The 17,752-nt window shown below is 66.0% G+C and overlaps 2 protein-coding genes across 2 annotated transcripts; both read right to left on the bottom strand.

Moving 5' to 3' along the window:
• Nucleotides 1-2,265: 2,265 nt before the first annotated feature.
• Nucleotides 2,266-3,702, bottom strand: LOC135892987 (SERTA domain-containing protein 2-like). The gene is made up of 2 exons (XM_065420770.1): nucleotides 3,673-3,702; nucleotides 2,266-3,222 (listed from the first exon to the last, which is right to left on the bottom strand). Exons 1-2 carry the CDS (start codon nucleotides 3,700-3,702, stop codon nucleotides 2,266-2,268), a joined length of 987 nt encoding a protein of 328 aa, XP_065276842.1.
• Nucleotides 3,703-8,891: 5,189 nt separating this feature from the next.
• On the bottom strand, nucleotides 8,892-17,365 carry BLVRB (biliverdin reductase B). Its single transcript, XM_065420676.1, has 5 exons — nucleotides 17,241-17,365; nucleotides 11,715-11,876; nucleotides 11,206-11,295; nucleotides 9,814-9,945; nucleotides 8,892-9,515 (listed from the first exon to the last, which is right to left on the bottom strand). Exons 1-5 carry the CDS (start codon nucleotides 17,320-17,322, stop codon nucleotides 9,352-9,354), a joined length of 630 nt encoding a protein of 209 aa, XP_065276748.1. The 5' UTR covers nucleotides 17,323-17,365; the 3' UTR covers nucleotides 8,892-9,351.
• Between the last annotated feature and the right edge of the window lie 387 nt (nucleotides 17,366-17,752).

Genomic DNA, 17,752 nt, shown 5'->3' with positions numbered 1-17,752 from the left:
CTACTAGATCTCCTTGTGCATCCACTTCTCCACCCCGAGCCCTGCTCCACACTCAGGCCGAACGCGATTTAAACAGGAGTTTGAGAGTCCCATCGCTAACGCAGCTGGAGATCGCAATGGCCAGGCTACACATCTCTGTACAGCGCCGAGTATTCTGGGAGAAGGTGCCTGCTTTTTGTTCCGTTACCATCAGGCACCAATAGGACAGAGTGCGTCCGCTGCCTGTGGCTTATAGCAAAGCGGAGTAATAATCCTAACGCTGAACAGGTGCAGTTCTACCGTGGCCCCCCAGCCCTGGCCGAGCAGTATACCAAGATGGGCATCTCTCACACCTGGCAAACCTCCCCGGGAATGCTCTGTCTTCCAAGGCACGTGCATCTGGCACGAATCTCACATTTCCGTGTATTCTCATGAAACGTCAACACCCACCAGGTCTTCGGGTTCCTTAAGGCCAGATTCCTGGGAGTGCAGACACCCCTCGGATCAGCCCAGATCTGCTGAACACCTGAGCACCAGGGAAGATGGCTGAAGCCGGGAGGGGGCTGAGCACATCTGAAAAATCAGACTCAAGGGCTAGTCTCTTGGGCAGGGCAGGCGTGATCGTCCATGCTGTGACTAATGAGGAGACAGGACTCTGGCCAAACACAGGGAAGCTGGACCTCTCAACCATTCCCAGCCGCCACCCCCCAATTTACACCCCAGAGGAGCTTGTAATAGGTAGCGCCATGTTACAACAGGGTCGGTTTCCTGGAGCAACTCAGGCAAAGATCTCAGGGGTAGGCTTCCAGAAGAGAACTGAAACCACAACTTGTAGCAGTAACTTGTGTGTGCCCAACCTGAGACCCTGTAAAGGGACCTGGTTAGAGCCCGGGAGAGTCACAACCCTCTCTGGTGTCTCAGCATTGGCCCCACAACACAATGATCACGCCTGCCTAGCTTGGCCCAGAGGCCTACGAAGAAATCATTAAAAATCACAACGGCTTCTTAAGAAGTTTTGCCGTTCTCCACAGACAGCATTCACGCCTGGATCGGCCAAGGGCAGAGCATGGAGGCTCCCACTGCGAGAGAAAACAGGTCCGTCGCTATTTTAAAAAACAGGCCCGTCGCTGCAAACGATTGGGTCTGAAACACTGACAAGACTTCGGACAAAAGTCTGCTGCAAAGAGCACGGAGCTCGGTGGCGCTCAGGAAAATATTAAAAACAGACCCAAGGAGATAGACTTTTCCTGACTAGTGGGCATATCAAAAGACGTGGCTGCATGTCGGCCATCACACATTGTGGCCAACACCATCAGAAGAGGAATCCAGGGAACAGCCCCCCAGTCCCAGCTGTTTGCCGGCTCGCTGCCTGAACCCAGCGAGACCGGTAGCCGGATGCATGAGCAAGAACCAAGGGGTGGTCTCAGGGCAGCCAAACCTGGCTCCTTCAGGCCTCAGACAGGTGCCCGCGGGCTGAGGGGACGCTGCAGGCCAGCAGTGAGGGCGCTCCGGAGATCAGCTGCTGTCACTCTGATGGTGCAAGTGTGCCAGGACTAACCCCACGCAGCCGCGCAACGCTCCCGCAGCCTCGTGGCAGGAGAGGGGCCGCACCGCAGCCCTACCCGAGCGTCTGAACACGGCCGACAGATTAAAAGACTAAACGCCCGGTACTCAGAGAGACTCCGGAGAGAATCCAGCCCCGCGGAGGTGGAGGGAGAAATTCTATCACCCAAATACGCCCCAAGGCCACTTCAGCGAGACCAGCCTGTGGTTCGAGCTAGCAAAGCTGGCTCCCAAATCTCACACTGTACCAGGACGTAGACCCAGCCGGCAAAGCAAGAGGCAGGTTGCGATGTGCAGGGCCTGAGAGTTACAAGCCGGCTGATGAGAGCCGTTTGACCCGGCGTGAAGCAAGCCGGACGCTGCCCGGGCGTTTCAGGGAAGGAGGCAGCCAATGACCTGAGATGCAGCTTCCCTCTCGGCACTAGCGTTACGGCATTAAAACACGTCAAATCGGCCGCACTGCCAATTTCCACCTCCGGCAGGAGCCTGCCGCGCCGTCCGGAGAGAGGAGGCGGCAATGGCACAGGTAGAATCGGCAGCAGCAGCGCTTTGGAACAGGGGCAAGTCGGGGGCCGACCGGCCGCGGTACCTAGGAGTTTTCAACTCGTGCAGGACCCAATCCTGCAGCGCCAGAGGAGAAGTAACCGACTATCCTCAGCGCTTCGGCAGGGAATCGGAGCGGCCTGGGTCTGGACGTGGAGAACGGACAGGAGAAGCGTGGCGTTAGGAGCCCACGACTATCTCCATCAGGTGGTCGAGGTCATGCCAGTCTCTCCCCGCCGTGTTGCAGGGCGCTGCCGGGTCCCCGCTGGCCTGGGAGGGCTGCCGGCTGCTGGGCACGTCTGCCCCGAAGCTCTCAAAGCCCGAAGTGTCGATGTCGGAAAACAGATCGTCCCCAGCCAGGTCACTGAGGTAGCCGGAGTCCAGGATCTCAAAGCTCCCGAAGAAGGAATCGGCAGGTTTAGCAAACTCAGCGCTGGCCAGCAGCAGCTCGGCCTGCGGCCACGCTTCCCCCAAGGCAGTTCCCAGGCTCAGGTTTGCTGCGGCGTCTCCCGGCGAACCCCGGTGAAGCTCCTCAGCCGCACAGCGGCTGCCCGTTGTCGCCAGCCCGTGGCTCTCTCCAGCGTCTGGCTGCCGGTGGCTCTGGGACGAGCCGTCTCCGAAGACACGCGCCAGCTCCGCTTCTTCCACAGCAGGCCTGGGGTCTGCAAGCGAGTCCTGCGGGCCACCGGGATCCCGTGCCGGCTCCAGAGGCTCCAGGATGGCAGGGACGGCAGAGGCTGCAGAAAAGTTGAGCCCCGCTGTCTCCGCATCGCCCGGGCCTTTCGGAGGCTGGCTCGCCGCCTTGAACCAGGATGTCACCTCCCGGGCCAGAGACTGGGGGGTAACTTCTGCCTGGACAGGAGGTGGATGCGTAAGGGCCGGGGGATTCAGGCCAGGGAGGAGGCTCTTTTCCAGGCACATCTCTTCCCGGATTTGATGGAGGGTGTTGCAGATCAGCACGTGGCGGTGTAGGTTAGGCCTTTTCGCCACGCATTCCTTCCTGAATTTATCCACCGTGGCGTAGAAGAGACACCGGCGCAGCTGCGCAGGCAGCTCGGCGTCCTGAGGAGCCACCGCATCGCTCGAGACATCCTCCCTTGCCGAGAATTTGCGCTTCTCTCCCACAGGCATCGCTCCCTGCAAGGAAGAGGTGTAGGGGAGGTGAGTTAGAGAAACCGCAGCATTGTCTTTCTACAAACCATCTCAGACACCCCCCCGAAAATCCGGCAGCAGCCTTTATCAGCTGGCCGAACTAGCCACTAGCCACAAGAGATGCTACAGGGCGCCTGCTTATTTCAGTCAAGTCTGTTCCTCCCACTGACTCTTCGTCTCTGCAACAGAGCGCGTTACTTCTACACACCCGGGACGGGGATCCCTGCGCTGCAACCCCCCAAGAGACACAGGATGCTTAACGGCATGCGGCAACGGTGCCAAGCGAGGCTGGGACGTTGAGAAAAGGCACAGAGCCACCTGGACCAACCAGGGCGGAACGCCGCAGGGGGAGTTTTAGCCTCAGGGCACGTCTACACTACAAAGTTAAGTTTCAGAGTAGCAGCCGTGTTAGTCTACAAAGTTAAGTGGACTTACGTTGGCATCCAGCCGCCACAGCCAGTCCATCACGTGTGCACGTCCACACGCAGCCCCCAGTGCCGGCGGCGTGCACCTCACCCGGAGCGCTGGCGCCGATTGTGCCGGCAGCGCGGGGGATTGCGGAGCAGCGCCCAAAAGGCAGGAACAGTCGACGTAAGTGACGCGACGGCTACACTGACCCCGCGTCGCCCTCACTGCGTGGACCGTGACTCTGCGCCGCGTGGGGGGTGGAGTTGTTAAGGGGCGTAGCGGGGCAGTCGGCCGGCTCACTCACTCCCACGCAGAAGGGATCTCTCTCTCGCTGTAGTTAATCCACCCCGAGAGGCGGATCTAGATTGACTGTCAATCTAGCAGCGTCTACCCTGGAACCTGGGCTGGCTCCGCTGGGTCTCTCTGGGGCGTGAGGTTTTTACACCCCCTCGCGAAGTAGCAATGTCCACGTCAGTTCTGGGTGCAGGCCAGACCACAGAGGTCACCAGTGGTGCGAACCTGGGGGTTTAATCGCACTCAGTGAGCTCCATTGAGATAACCTGATTAGGGGAAAGGCCCATTTCTACACGAAGGAGATTTGCAGCCCCGCAGAGCCTCCCAGTTAGCGCCGGGGCAGGTTAGACCAGCGAGAGCTTAGACAGGGGGCAGGTTAGACCAGCGAAATCCGCCACCCCGGCAAAAGGACTTGGCCAGGATCATGGCATCCACACAGGGGCTCTCGCCCACACAACGACCTCAGCACAAGCAGCCCTGTCCCTCCGAGCGCCACCCAGCTGGGACGGGATCCTGGCCCTCCGCTCGGTCAGAACGCCCGCCCGGCCCGACTCCGGCAGGAAGGGCCAGCCTCGGCCATCAGCTGTCTGCCCAAGGGTGTCAAAGGTCGCTCCTGATACGCAGGGGATCTAGGCGCTTCGCTCCCTCCTTCCCGGCTCCGGCTCCAGACAAACCTGGCAAGCGCCGACGGGAGACGCCAGCCATTTGGGGCCAGCAATCTCGGCTTCTGGCTTGGTTTCTAAGCCAACCCCGAGGCGCCCAGAAACATTCCCGTTATTTGGGCAGGCCCCCGCCAAGGATCCACACCCTGGTCCAAGAGGCGTTTCCCTGGGGTCCTGGGCTGACGGGCGGCCGGCTTGCCCCATCTCCCGGCCCTGCGGGAAGCAGGCTCCAGACCAGCAACGAGCGTCCCTCCCGCGGCAATGGGCCGGGACATTATAAAACCTGAGTCATGCCTGATACCCCTCCGCCCGCAACCTTCCGCCAGCACCCCACTGCCCCTCCCCGCCACCCCGACTCCCAGCCCCATCTCCCCACACAACCCCAGCCCCCCCTCCAACCCTCCCCCCACCCCCTCAGTTCCCCCCTCTCCACCATTGCACCCCCCATCCCCGACTCTCCCCAAACCCTCCCCCAACACCTTACGCCTACCACCACGCACCCCTCTGCCCTCCCCCACATTCCTCCAAGCTGTTCCCTCCCCCAGCTGAGCCCAGCTCCCCCAGCTGGGCGGAGCCCCCCTCCCCCTCCTTCAATGTTGTGCAACTCCTGGAGATGTAGTGGGGGGGAGGAGAGACTGCAGCAAGGGGGGAGGGGTGCGGGGACACAGATAAGGGGTGAGCGGGGGGGGGGGGGTGCAGCCCCCATTGCAGGGGTGCTGGGAGGAGGGGGGCACAGATAAGGGGTGAGCCGGGGGGGGTGCAGCCCCCATTGCAGGGTTCCTGGGGGGAGTGCGGGGGGCACAGATAATGGGTGAGCCAGGGGGTGCAGCCCCCATTGCAGGGGTGCTGGGGGGAGGGGCACGGGGGGAGGCACAGATAAGGGGTGAGCGGGGGGGGGGTGCAGCCCCCATTGCAGGAGTGCTGGGGGGAGGGGCACGGGGGGGCACAGATAAGAGGTGAGCGGGGGGGGTGCAGCCCCCATTGCAGGGGTGCTGGGGGGAGGGGCACAGGGGGGCACAGATAAGAGGTGAGCGGGGGGGGTGCAGCCCCCATTGCAGGGGTGCTGGGGGAGGGGCACGGGGGGGCACAGATAAGGGGTGAGCGGGGGGGTGTCCAGCCCCCATTGCAGGGGTGCTGGGGGGAGGGGCACGGGGGGCACAGATAAGGGGTGAGCAGGGGGGGGTGCAGCCCCCACTGCAGGGGGGCAAGGGGCACGGGGGGCACAAATAAGGGGTGAGCGGGGGGGGTGTCCAGCCCCCTTTGCAAGTGTGCTGGGGGGAGGGGCACGGGGGGCACAGATAAGAGGTGAGCGGGGCTGGTGCAGCCCCCATTGCAGGGGTGCTGGGGGCGGGGGGCGCGGGGGGCACAGATAAGGGGTGAGCTGGGGGGGTGCAGCCCCCATTGCAGGGGTGCTGGGGGTGGGGGGCGCGGGGGGCACAGATAAGGGGTGAGCTGGGGGGGTGCAGCCCCCATTGCAGGGGTGCTGGGGGGAGGGGCACGGGGGGCACAGATAAGGGGTGAGCAGGGGGGGTGCAGCCCCCATTGCGGGGGTGCTGGGGGGAGGGGCACGGGGGGCACAGATAAGAGGTGAGCGGGGCGGGTGCAGCCCCCATTGCAGGGGTGCGGGGGCACAGATAAGGGGTGAGCTGGGGGGGTGCAGCCCCCATTGCAGGGGTGCTGGGGGGAGGGGCGCCGGGGCCACAGATAAGGGATGAGCCGGGGGGGGGAGGCATAGATACGGGTGTCTAGCCCCGGAGCCCAGGTCCCCCCTATGGGGCCCGGCACCTACCGCCGCTTCGGGCTCCGCGCTCAGGAGTTAGCGCCTGGGGTCTGCACAGGACGCCCGCGGGCCCCGCCCGGCCCCCATTGGCTGGTTCGGACGCCTCGGGAGGCTGGGATTGGCTGGGCGGGGCCCTTACCTGGCCGCTCCAGGTGTCTCCGGCCCGCCCCCTGGGGGGCTGCGATCGCCTCCAGCCCACAGAGCTGGGACCCCCCTGCATCCCGGGACTGAACTATCCAGCCCGGGAGTGAGCGAGCAGCGGGACTCCTGGGTCTGAGGGAAGTTACTGCGTGGGGGCTGGGAGCCAGGACTCCTGGGTTCTATCCCCAGCTCTGGGAAGGGAATGGGGTCTAGTGGTTAGAGCAGGGGGAGGCTGGGAGACAGGACTCCTGGGTTCTGTCCCTGCCCCTGGGAGGGGAGTGGGGATTTGGGGCCTGCTGGTTCTTTCCCTGGCTCTGGAGAGGTGTGATCTATGGTTAATGCCTCGGCATGCCCAGGGCGGGAGCTGGGAGCAGCTCCCCTGGGCTCTGTGTCCTGTTGCTGCCCGTCCCGGTGTGATGTGGGGCTAATGCTACCCCAGGGCGGACAGGGAGACGTGTCCCATTGACACCGGCCCTGTCGGCCTCCAGGGAGGTCCCCTGCGGGGGGTGTGGGGAGTCTGGGGAATGAGAGAGCGTCTCCCCCAAGCATCGTCCTGCCCCCAGGCCCAGAATCCCACCGTTTTCCTGCCTCCCCTGAGATGGAACAAGGGCTCTCACCTGAGAGCTGGCAGATCCCTGTTCACCCCCCCCCCATTTCCCCAAGAGGGTGGGGGCTGGAGCCAGGTGTCCCCCACCTGCTGGGGGGGTGCCCCACCCACAGCTCACAAGGGAGAGCTTCCTCCCCCCAACCCAGCTGGTGGTTTGTGAACTCGCCTGGGGGCCCGATCCCGGAGGCAGCATCCGAGCCCCTGCCCAGGTCAGGCACCGACGTGAGGCCTGTGGCTGAAGTCCCTGTCTCCCCGGCATGGGCATTGCTCGGGGGCTCCGGCGGGAGACAGGCGCCCGGATGCCAGGAGCCAAGTGGCAGCGCGTCCACCCAGGGGCCGAACACAGCCTGCCGAGCTGGAGGCTGGTGCACCGTGGTGGCACCTAAACCCTACAGACCTTCGTGGCTTGCACCCGGGCTGCCCCTCGGGGAGATCTGCTCTAACCTCAGGCCAGGGCTAGGCAGGTCAGGCGGGAGGAGCCCACGGTTCCCTTCCCGCCTTAAACTGTCTAAACAACGTCCAGGAAGCTGGATACAGCAGCTTGTTCTCCCACTGTGGACGCAACTTCAACGCCTGGCTCTGCCAATGCCTCCTTCTATGGCCTTGGGCAAGTCGCCGCATCGCTCTGTGCCTCGGTTTCCCCAAATGGGACTTGGGTGCTATCCCTTTAAACAGTCTGCAGCCCTGCTGAGGCGCTCCCTGGGGTCTAGAGCCCATCAGAGGACATTGTGTCTCTATGGCTAGGCCTGGCACCTCCTATGGGATTCAGAAACATGGTTATTAGTCCAGGTCTCCCAAGTGCCCCTAGGCAGGTGGTCTAACCACTGGGCCATGGTGCCTCTCAGCCCCCAGCAGAGCCCATTGTTCTCAGGGGCCAGTGCGATCCTCCGTGGACTAGCCCCTACCTCGTCAGAGGCCAGTTCCCCCTCTGGCACATGGGGATGCCTGGGGCTAATTGGCTAATATCTGTACAGCTGTTCGGGGGCAGGTTACTGCTGAGGAATCGCCCCCCACCCTTGGATCACACCAGAGCCTATCTGGCCCGGTATCCCGTCTGCAACAGGCCAGCAGCAGCTGCTCCAGAGACCCCGCAGTGCTGCCCCCAGGGAGACTTCAACCCCCTTAGCTCGAGGGTTAGAACGGTGCCCAGGCAGACAGGACACCTAGGGCCTATTCCCAGCTAGGGCAAGTCACTTTCCTGCTCTGTGCCTTGATTTCCCCAGCTGTAAAATGGGGATAATGGTCCTGCCCTGTCTGTGTGAAGTGCTTTGAGATTCCGGGCGGAAAGGTGCTCGGAGCGTGACGTGACGATGCTGCCCTGCAGCCAGGAGGGGGGGGAAGCGCTCTGCAGGTGGGGGTGCCCACTGTCCTATATGCTCCCTGCAGCCGGGGGGGGGGGGAGCGCTCTGCAGGCGGGGGTGCCCACTGTCCCATATTCTCTCTGCAGCTGGGGGGGGGAGCGCTCTGCCGGCTGGGGGGGAGGGAGCGTTCTGCAGGCGGGGGGGAGGGAGCGCTCTGCAGCCGGGGGGGGGGGGGGGAGTGCTCTGCAGGTGGGGGTGCCCACTGTCCCATGTTCTCCATTGTAGTTTTAATCTCTGCATCTGGCGCACTGGCTGTTCCTGCTCATCAGAGCCTTTGTTACAGCTCCATTGCAATCTAGTGGCAAGGAGTCGCACAGGCTAATCCCGCAGTGACCCCCACGAAGAACACGCACGTTGGGAGCTGGCTGCTCAGAGATGAAAGAGACCCGCGAGATTCAGTCTGAGAAAATAGGAAATCTTTACTCGTCCCCGCGCGGTAGGTGGGTGGAAGCTCCTGCTGCCAGCGAGAAGCAAACCACAGCGGATATCAAAGGCAGCCCGAGGCCTGGGCTCGGCAGCGAGGGGTCACCATGGGGTTAGGGCAGCTCCCCGGCCGGGGTTGAGCGCTGGCCCCGAAGGAGCTCCACGAACTGACCTGCGGAAAGACACTGGGGAGCTGGAGGCTGAATTTTCTCTCCCGCCACAGGCCGTGGAGGACAGAACTGAATTCAGCCTCGCTCATTGGGCCCCCGATCCAGGGGCCCAGCCAGCCCCACTTGCGCTGCGGTAGCGGCTAGGAGCTGGGCTGAGCCCCCCCCGATCCGGAGCAGGCGGCGAGGTTGCGGGAAAGTGGCGGCAGGCGGCTGGATCCAAGCAACAGGGGCAGCGCGGGTGGGGAGTTCCCGGCAGGGGCCGGCGCCCTCACACCTTGGGGTAGTTCCTGGAGAGATAGATGCTCTGCCCGTCGTACTCCGAGGTGGTGAGGCATTTCAGGAAGAAGTGGCCGAGGTCGTGCTTGGAGATGACCCGGGCGCCGCCGGACGTGTTCACCGTCACCGTGTAGTCCCCGGTCAGCGGCTGGTCATCTGGCGGGCAGGGAGGGAGGGACGGCTTGGGACGTAGCCGGCACTGAGGGTCACCGGCCCCTCTTCCTCCCATGCCAGCCCCCTGCTCGGCCAGCGAGCCTGCCCGGGGTGTGTGTGTGTGACATGGGGCCCCACTCCGAGTCACCCACCCACACAGGCCTGCGCCCAACCCTCCAACTGGGAGGGGGTATCCTGCCCCACCCGCTGTCCCCCGTGAACCCAGAGGGGGAGCCCACCCGGCCCCTCTCTCCCAGGTACTGGCAGAGAGAGCTGGTCCCAGCCAGAGCCCCCTACCCACCAGCGATGTGGGGCGGCATGACGGAGACACAGTCCAGCCCCGACTCCTGCAGGATCTGGTGCATGCGGATGTGATCCTCCGTCACCGGCAGGAGCTTGGGTGGCACCTTCTTCAGGTCCCACATCAGGAAAGCTACGGGGGGGGGGGGGGGAGGGGAGAGTCAGAACAGGGGAGGAAGGACAGTGGCAGCAAAGCCCGGACTCCTGGGTTCTATCCCAGCTCTGGGAGGGGAGTGGGGGCTAGTGGTTAGAGCGGGGGGTTGGGAGCCAGGATTCCTGGGTTCTCTCCCCGGCTCTGGGAGGGGAGTGGGGTCTAGTGGTTAGAGCGGGGGGGGGGGGCGCTGGGAGCCAGGACTCCTGGGTTCTCTCTCCAGCTCTGGGAGGGGAGTGGTGTCTAGTGGTTAGAGCAGGGGGATTGGGAGCCCGGATTCCTGGGTTCTCTCCCCATCTCCCACTGACTCTGTGAGACTTGGGCAAGTCCTTTCGTCCCCCAGCTGAGAGGTGGGCTCGCCCCGGGGGATACGAGGAGAAAGCCGCTAGTGATGGTGCTGTGCCCGCGGAGGCTGTCGTATTCGCTCAGGGAGGCGGGGGGATCCATTAAGGTGGGGACGGAAGGAGCCTGCAAGGCCTGTCAGACGGCAGCGTAGCTGCACCCGGCCCCACGGCCCTAACGCGGGTAACCCCGGACCCTCCGGCGTCACATGCGAGGACGCTGCCGGGCGGCCCTGCAGCCAGGTTACCGCAAGGGGCTCGTTTCTCCCGGTGTGGGGCAGGACCAAGGCCCCCAGGACAGCAGGGAGCGAAGGGGCGGACGTGGTCCTGAACCCGAGGCAAAGGGGTTAGGAACCCGTGGGAGCAGGCGCCCCCTTGGCAGGGGAGGAACGGCCAGGAAGAGAACCCTCCCAGACGCATGAGGCATCGCTGCAGCGGGGACAGGCCAGGCCCGTGCCCCCGGGCAGTGCCGGCGACGAGGGAGACGCCGATAACCCCCCACCCCAGGGTGCTCTGCCGGCCGCGGCTGCTCGGCTCCCTCTGGGGTCTCTCCCCCGGCGCTAGGCCGGAGGGCTTGGGACGGCGCCCGCTGAGCCAATTCCAACAGGTTTCTCCTAAGAGTTGGCAGCCGGCCGGCCCCGGGGCTCCCACCTGACCCGTCCTTTGGCACAAGAACCTGGCAAACGGGAGCCGCTAACGGGGGGATGGTCTGAAACACAAACATCGTCAATCGCTCGGGCACAGGAGCAGGGTCCCTCCGGGCCCAAGAGCTGCATGTCTGGTGGAAGGAGTGAGCCGGAATCCAGCCCCCGCTGGCCGGCCACGTAGCCCAGGGAGATGCGGGCAGGGGCATGCACCCAGCCGGTGCCCCAAAGCTCAGGGCGGGGGCCGCTGGACTCACCCGACAGGCACACGACCACCTTCCGGATCCCGTGGGCCTTCATGGCCGCCACTATGTTCCTGGTGCCCTCGGACATCATGGTGGTGGGGCCTGGATGGGAGAGCAGCTGGGTCAGGGGGGCTCCAGGGATGGGGGGAGAGTGCCAAGGGTAGGGGGATTTGTTGGGCGTGGAGGCTGTGTGGGATGGGGCAGGGGGAGCTTTGGGGGGGTGCAGGGGGTGGGTCAGAGGGTGCAGGGCAGGAGGAGTGGGGAGCACGGGGGCCGAGGGAGGGGCCCCAGGGGGCAGGAGCGTGGAGCACGGGGACCGGGGGAGGGGCCCCGGGGGGCAGGAGCGTGGAGCGCGGAGGCCGAGGGAGGGGCCCCAGGAGGAGTGGGGAGCGCAGGGGCCGAGGGAGGGGCCCCAGGGGGCAGGAGGAGCGGGGAGCGCGGGGGCCGAGGGAGGGGCCCCGGGAGGAGTGGGGAGCGCAGGGGCCGAGGGAGGGGCCCCAGTCCCTGGGGGCGCGTCATACTCAGGTCGTTGCGGGTGCCCAGGATGATGATGACGGCGTCCTGCCCCTGAATTGCCCTGTCCACGTCCGGCGGGTTCAGCACGTCGCCCACCACGACTTGCGCCGGCTTGTGCTCCGGGGGCAGCCGCGCCGGGTCCCGCACCAGCACCGTCACCAGGTACCCTGCCAGCGGGAGAGACAGCGAGTGGGTGTGCGTGGGGGGAGCCTCGGGCAGCGCCAGAGGGAGGGGGGTCTAGTGGTGAGAGCAGGGGGCTGGGAGCCAGGACTCCTGGGTTCTCTCCCCAGCTCTGGGAGGGGAGTGGGGGCTGGTGGTTAGAGCAGGGGGGCTGGGAGCCAAGACTCCTGGGTTCTCTTCCCGGCTCTGATACTCACTGTGTGGCCTCAGCCTTGTCACGTCCCTGTGCCTCAGTTTCCCCTGGCTATTCACAGGGGACAACACCTTTGACACCAATCTCTTGGCAGTTTGCAAAGTGCCAGGAGTCATTGTCAGTCTCTGGCTAGGTAGTGGGACCCCTCTGGTGTGGGAGCTTCGGCCAGAGACCCAGCAGCCCCCGCTGCCCCATGGTCACGCTGCTCTGCGCAGGGCATACCTCGCACCTGCAGCACCTGCTGCGAGCCAGTAGAGGGGAGCTCGAGCCCCCTGCGTCTCCCCCAGAGCTGCCAGGCCGGTCCTGGGGCGTGGGCTGGACAGCTGGGTGGGCGGGCTGCCCCGGGTGGGGGGAGTGTGACGAGGCTGCGCAGGTTGGGGCTGGAAGGAGGTCGGTACATTGAGAATCCCCCTGTCCTACCGAGAGTCCCCATCACCAGGGTCTCTGTGCCCCACTCCGCTGATCGGGGCGTGGCCGGGGCGCACTGGCTGGGGCCGTTCCCTGCCCCCCAGGGCCCATAGGAGGCGGATAAGGGGCGTGGCCGGGGCGCACTGGCTGGGGCCGTTCCCTGCCCCCCGGGGCCCATAGGAGGCGGAGCGGGAGTTAGAGCAGCCCTGAGACTGCTGTACCTGACCCCCGAAGCCAGGCAGGGCCCAGGATATGGGGCAGCAAAGGGGCTTTAACCCCCCATCCCTGGCCCCCGCGGAGGAGCAGAGAGCCAGGCCTGGGGCCAGCAGGAGCAGGCGGTGCTCCCCTCCCCCCTGCACCCGGCCATGGGGTGGTGAGTCAGCACCATGGGGACCGTGACTCAGCAGGATCAGGGCGTCTGAGCTGCGGGGCCGGACGGACCCTCCCTCGCTGGCAGCTCTGACACGGAGGTTGAGTCTCTCTGGGTCCGTGTGACACCAGTGCACAGCGGGTGTGAGACGCTGCCGGGCACTCGGAGCGTGTGACACCAGCGCACAGTGGGTGTGAAACGCGTGTGAAACCAGTGCACAGCAGGTGTGAGACGCTGCCCAGAGCTTGGCGCGCGTGACACCAGCGCACAGCGGGTGTGAAACGCATGTGACACCAGTGCACAGCGGGTGTGAGACGCTGCCCGGCGCTGGGCGCGCGTGACACCAGCGCACAGCGGGTGTGAAACGCATGTGACACCAGTGCACAGCGGGTGTGAGACGCTGCTCGGCGCGTGTGACACCAGCGCACAGCGGGTGTGAAACACGTGTGACACCAGTGCACAGCGGGTGTGAGACGCTGCCCGGCGCTCGGCGCGTGTGACACCAGCGCACAGCGGGTGTGAAACACGTGTGACACCAGTGCACAGCGGGTGTGAGACGCTGCCCGGCGCTCGGCGTGGCGGGAACGATCGGGCGAGGTGCCGGGCAGCAGGAGTTGGACCCCAGGCGCCATGTGGGGGGTGGGGGGAGAGGGGCTTTCCCAGGACCCCGTCTATCCATCCTGGCACTGAGCAGAGCCACTCACTTCCAGCCCTCAGGACAGCTTTGAATGCTGCTGCATTTGCCCTCGTGGTGCGAGGGGGAGTCTCTGGGGGGCTGAGTTTGCACTAACGGTGATTCTCCCAGGAGCTGGCGCTGACTGGAGTCCTGCCAGGCAGGGCACCTGGTGGCTGACAGGCAGCGTGGCCTAGTGGGTCAGGCCCTACGCTAGGACTCAGAAGACCTGGGTTCTAGCTCCAGTTCTGCCACAGGCCTTCCTCCCCCTCCTGTGTCCCCTTCTGCACTTTACATAGCAGGTGCTGCCTCTCATTGTGTGTCTTGGCGGCGCCCGGCGCGACGGGGCCCTGATCTCGGTTGGGGTCTGGGCAGTGCCCAGCGCGACGGGGCCCCAATCTCGGCTGGGGTGTGGGCGGCGCCCGGCGCGATGGGGCCCTGATCTCGGCCGGGGTCTGGGCAGCGCCCGGCCCGACGGGGCCCTGATCTCGGTTGGGGTCTGGGCAGTGCCCAGCGCGACGGGGCCCCAATCTCGGCTGGGGTCTGTGCAGCGCCCGGCGCGACGGGGCCCTGATCTCGGTTGGGGTCTGGGCGGCGCCCGGCGCGATGGGGCCCTGATCTCGGCCGGGGTCTGGGCAGCGCCCGGCCCGACGGGGCCCTGATCTCGGTTGGGGTCTGGGCAGTGCCCAGCGCGACGGGGCCCCAATCTCGGCTGGGGTGTGGGCGGCGCCCGGCGCGACGGGGCCCTGATCTCGGTCGGGGTCTGGGCGGCGCCCGGCGCGACGGGGCCCTGATCTCGGTTGGGGTCTGGGCGGCGCCCGGCGCGACGGGGCCCTGATCTCGGTCGGGGTCTGGGCGGCGCCCGGCGCGATGGGGCCCTGATCTCGGTTGGGGTCTGGGCGGCGCCCGGCGCGACGGGGCCCTGATCTCGGCCGGGGTCTGGGCGGCGCCCGGCGCGACGGGGCCCTGATCTCGGCCGGGGTCTGGGCGGCGCCCGGCGCGACGGGGCCCTGATCTCGGCCGGGGGCTGGCATGAGAGGCCTCGGGCAGTGCCTGCAGTATAAACGGTTTTGTTGGGTTAATACTACCCCGGGTCTTGCACAGCACTTCCCATTAGTTGACAGCTCTACAAAGCTGACGGATGCTCCTCACTGAGGAAGTGAGACTCGCGGGGGGGAACCTGCCCAAGTCCCGAGCCGGTCGCTGGCGGAGCAGGGAAGAGAACCCAGGCATCCGGACTGGCTCTCCCCCGCTAGGTGGTGTGACGAAGTGGGGGGTTTTCTTGTTTTCTGTGGAGTTTCAATGGTTTGGAGAAGGGCTGTCTCACTAAAAGGGGCATCCCCCACGGACCGCACGGGGCCAAGAGTGGGCACGATCTGTGAGTCCGTGACAGGTGGCATTTCACACACAGTCCTGGTGTGGATCTCAATGCATCCAGCATGTGTGCAAAGGACTACTGCCCGCTCAACTCTAGGATTTAACCCCGTGGTGTCCGTGGCATGGCACCGCCTAGGGATTGGGGGCAAAGCCGGGCCATCCCACGGACAGAGCCAGTGCTGCAGGGCCAGGCCGGGCCGGGCCGGGCCCCCTGGCCCCACTGATTGCAGCCTCAGGGAGCTTTAGGCCAGAAGGGACCCCACCCCATCTGCCCTTGTGCTAACACAAGGTGGAGGGTCACACCCAGCCCGAGCGGCTGGCCACACTGGAGGGGGCTGTTGAAAGAGACGCTCAGGCTGGATCTGCAGGCACTGGCTGCTTGCTAGGGGTTCCCCATCTCCCAGCTTGTTTGCTCCAGCGCTTGGGTACCAATCTGCACCTTATTTCTAGCCTGAATCTACTCGCTGCAGGGTCCAGCCACCGTGTCTCGTTCCTCACTTAGCTGGGCAGTTCTGTGGGGCAGGGCCCGTCTGTTGTGGTTTGTACAGCGCCCGGCACCGCAGGGTCCGGCTCCAGGACTGGGGCTCCCCGGTGCTGCCGTAATACGCCTAACAGCTCTGCCTTTGTCTCCTGGAGTCTCTGCTCTCCGAGGTCCAGTCCCCTCTCAACCTTCATGGCAGCAGCGTTTCCCGAGGAGTGCCGGGGTTCCTGGCCCCACCCGCTGGCTCCTTGGGCCGTACCTCGCTCATGGTTCACCCAGCGCTGATCCTGCACCGCTTGGGGTGGGGCTCAGGGACCCACGGCACGGCATTTGGGTGGCTCGTGCGGCGGCAACGCCAGGGCCGATTGCTCAATGCACCAGGCTCGTGCCGGTGCCAAGACGGGGACGGAGGCAAGTGCAGCCTCTAGGAGTGAGGGAAGCGTCCCCTCCCCGCGCCTAGGTCTGTGCTGGGGACTGGTGGCCCTCCGCGAAATCTGCCACCAAGTCAGACCACTGGTAGTGTTCAACTTCCCAGAGAAAACCCAGGCTCCGGTTCAGAGCCCCTTTCATCAGAGGGGACGCAAAGTGCTCCTCGCTGCCGGCTCAGCGCCACCCTCCCCATCCCGCAGCTGGGGAAACTGAGTCACGCAGTGACGGATGTGCCCTTTCTGCAGAGCTGAGTCACGCACTCACAGCCACAAGGCCCTCACCCTGCGAGCCTTTCGAGTGCCTGCCGCACCAGGACAGTCTACACCAGCGACAGGTTTGGTGCCGCCCCAGCCCTTTCCACTGGGTCTGTGCAGCTGTTTCTGGCCCCTGGCGGCCCAGATACCAACGCCCCCGTCTTATCTCTCCGGCTCACATGTGCCTTCCCCACCCAGAGACCGAGAAGTCACGTAGAGCCTGAAGGACTGGAAGCACCTACCCATGCCCAGAATGTAGGGCCTGTGGGAGAACTGCTCTTACGTGTACTGTGGTAGCACCTGGCCGAGATCAGGGCCCCGTCGCGCCGGGCGCTGCCCAGACCCCAGGCAAAATCAGGCCCTGTTGCGCTGGGCGCTGCCCAGACCCCGGCCGAGATCAGGGCCCCGTCGCGCCGGGTGCCGCCCAGACCCCGGCCGAGATCAGGTCCCGTCGGGCCGGGCGCTGCCCAGACCCCAGGTGAGATCAGGGCCCCGTCGGGCCGGGCGCTGCCCAGACCCCAGCCAAGATCAGGCCCCGTTGCGCTGGGCGCTGCCCAGACCCCAGCCAAGATCAGGCCCCGTTGCGCTGGGCGCTGCCCAGACCCTGGCCGAGATCAGGTCCCCATCGCGCCGGGCGCTGTCCAGACCCCGGCCGAGATCAGGTCCCGTCGGGCCGGGCGCTGCCCAGACCCCAGGTGAGATCAGGGCCCCGTTGGGCCGGGCGCTGCCCAGACCCCAGCCAAGATCAGGCCCCGTTGCGCTGGGCGCTGCCCAGACCCCAGCCAAGATCAGGCCCCGTTGCGCTGGGCGCTGCCCAGACCCTGGCCGAGATCAGGTCCCGTCGGGCCGGGCGCTGCCCAGACCCCAGGTGAGATCAGGGCCACACCGCGCCAGGGGCTGCCCAGACCCAGCAAGGGCAGCCCCTGCCCCGAAACGCCCCCAGTCCGGGGAGCCAAAGGGAGGATCCGTTCCCCGACTGTTAGAGGGGGAAAGTGGCCCCCAGCAGAGACCCGGGGAGTGAGGGACGGAGGCAGGATTTGAACCGGCAGCAGGTCGCTCCCTGGGGTCTCCAGCCCTTGTCTGTGCCCAGGCCCCGGGGCGCCTCTGCCCCGCCCCGCCCCGCCCCGGCGGCGGGCTCCGGCCGGGGGGTCCCCGCGCCCCCTTACCCGCCTGCAGCGCTTGCGCCAGGGTGGCCAGGCCGGTCATGCCGGTGGCCCCGAAAATGACAATGTTCTTGCAGGCTGCCATGCTGGGCGCTCCCAGCTCCCGGCTCCCCGTGCGGGAAACTCCCTCCCTCCCGCCCGCCCGCAGCTCCACCCCGGGGGCCGGGCCGAGCCAGCCCCCAGCCCCCAGCCCTGCCCCGGGCCGGGCCCATGGCGAGCTCCCCCCGCCTGTCTCTGGGCTCCAGAGACCGGCTCTGCCCCGCACCAAAGCCACAGGCTTCGGCTGCCTGGGGCGGGGCGCTGGACCCCCCCGCACCCAGGGGCCTTTCCCTGCATTGCCCGGTGCCCGCAGCTGAGAGCGGAGACTCCTGCCAGGCAAACCACCGGCTGGATGGTGCCCTGCCTGCGTGTGCCCAGCCCCCGGGCTCGGAGCCCCCCAGCGCAAAGAGGGGGCGCCCCGTGGCCGTTCAGAGCCGGTGCCAAGTGCAAACGGAACTCAGGACCGGAGCCCGCCT

This window comes from Emys orbicularis, chromosome 21 (assembly GCF_028017835.1).
Source record: "Emys orbicularis isolate rEmyOrb1 chromosome 21, rEmyOrb1.hap1, whole genome shotgun sequence".
Classification (NCBI taxonomy): domain Eukaryota; kingdom Metazoa; phylum Chordata; order Testudines; family Emydidae; genus Emys; species Emys orbicularis.
This window is presented reverse-complemented; position numbering and strand designations above follow the sequence as displayed.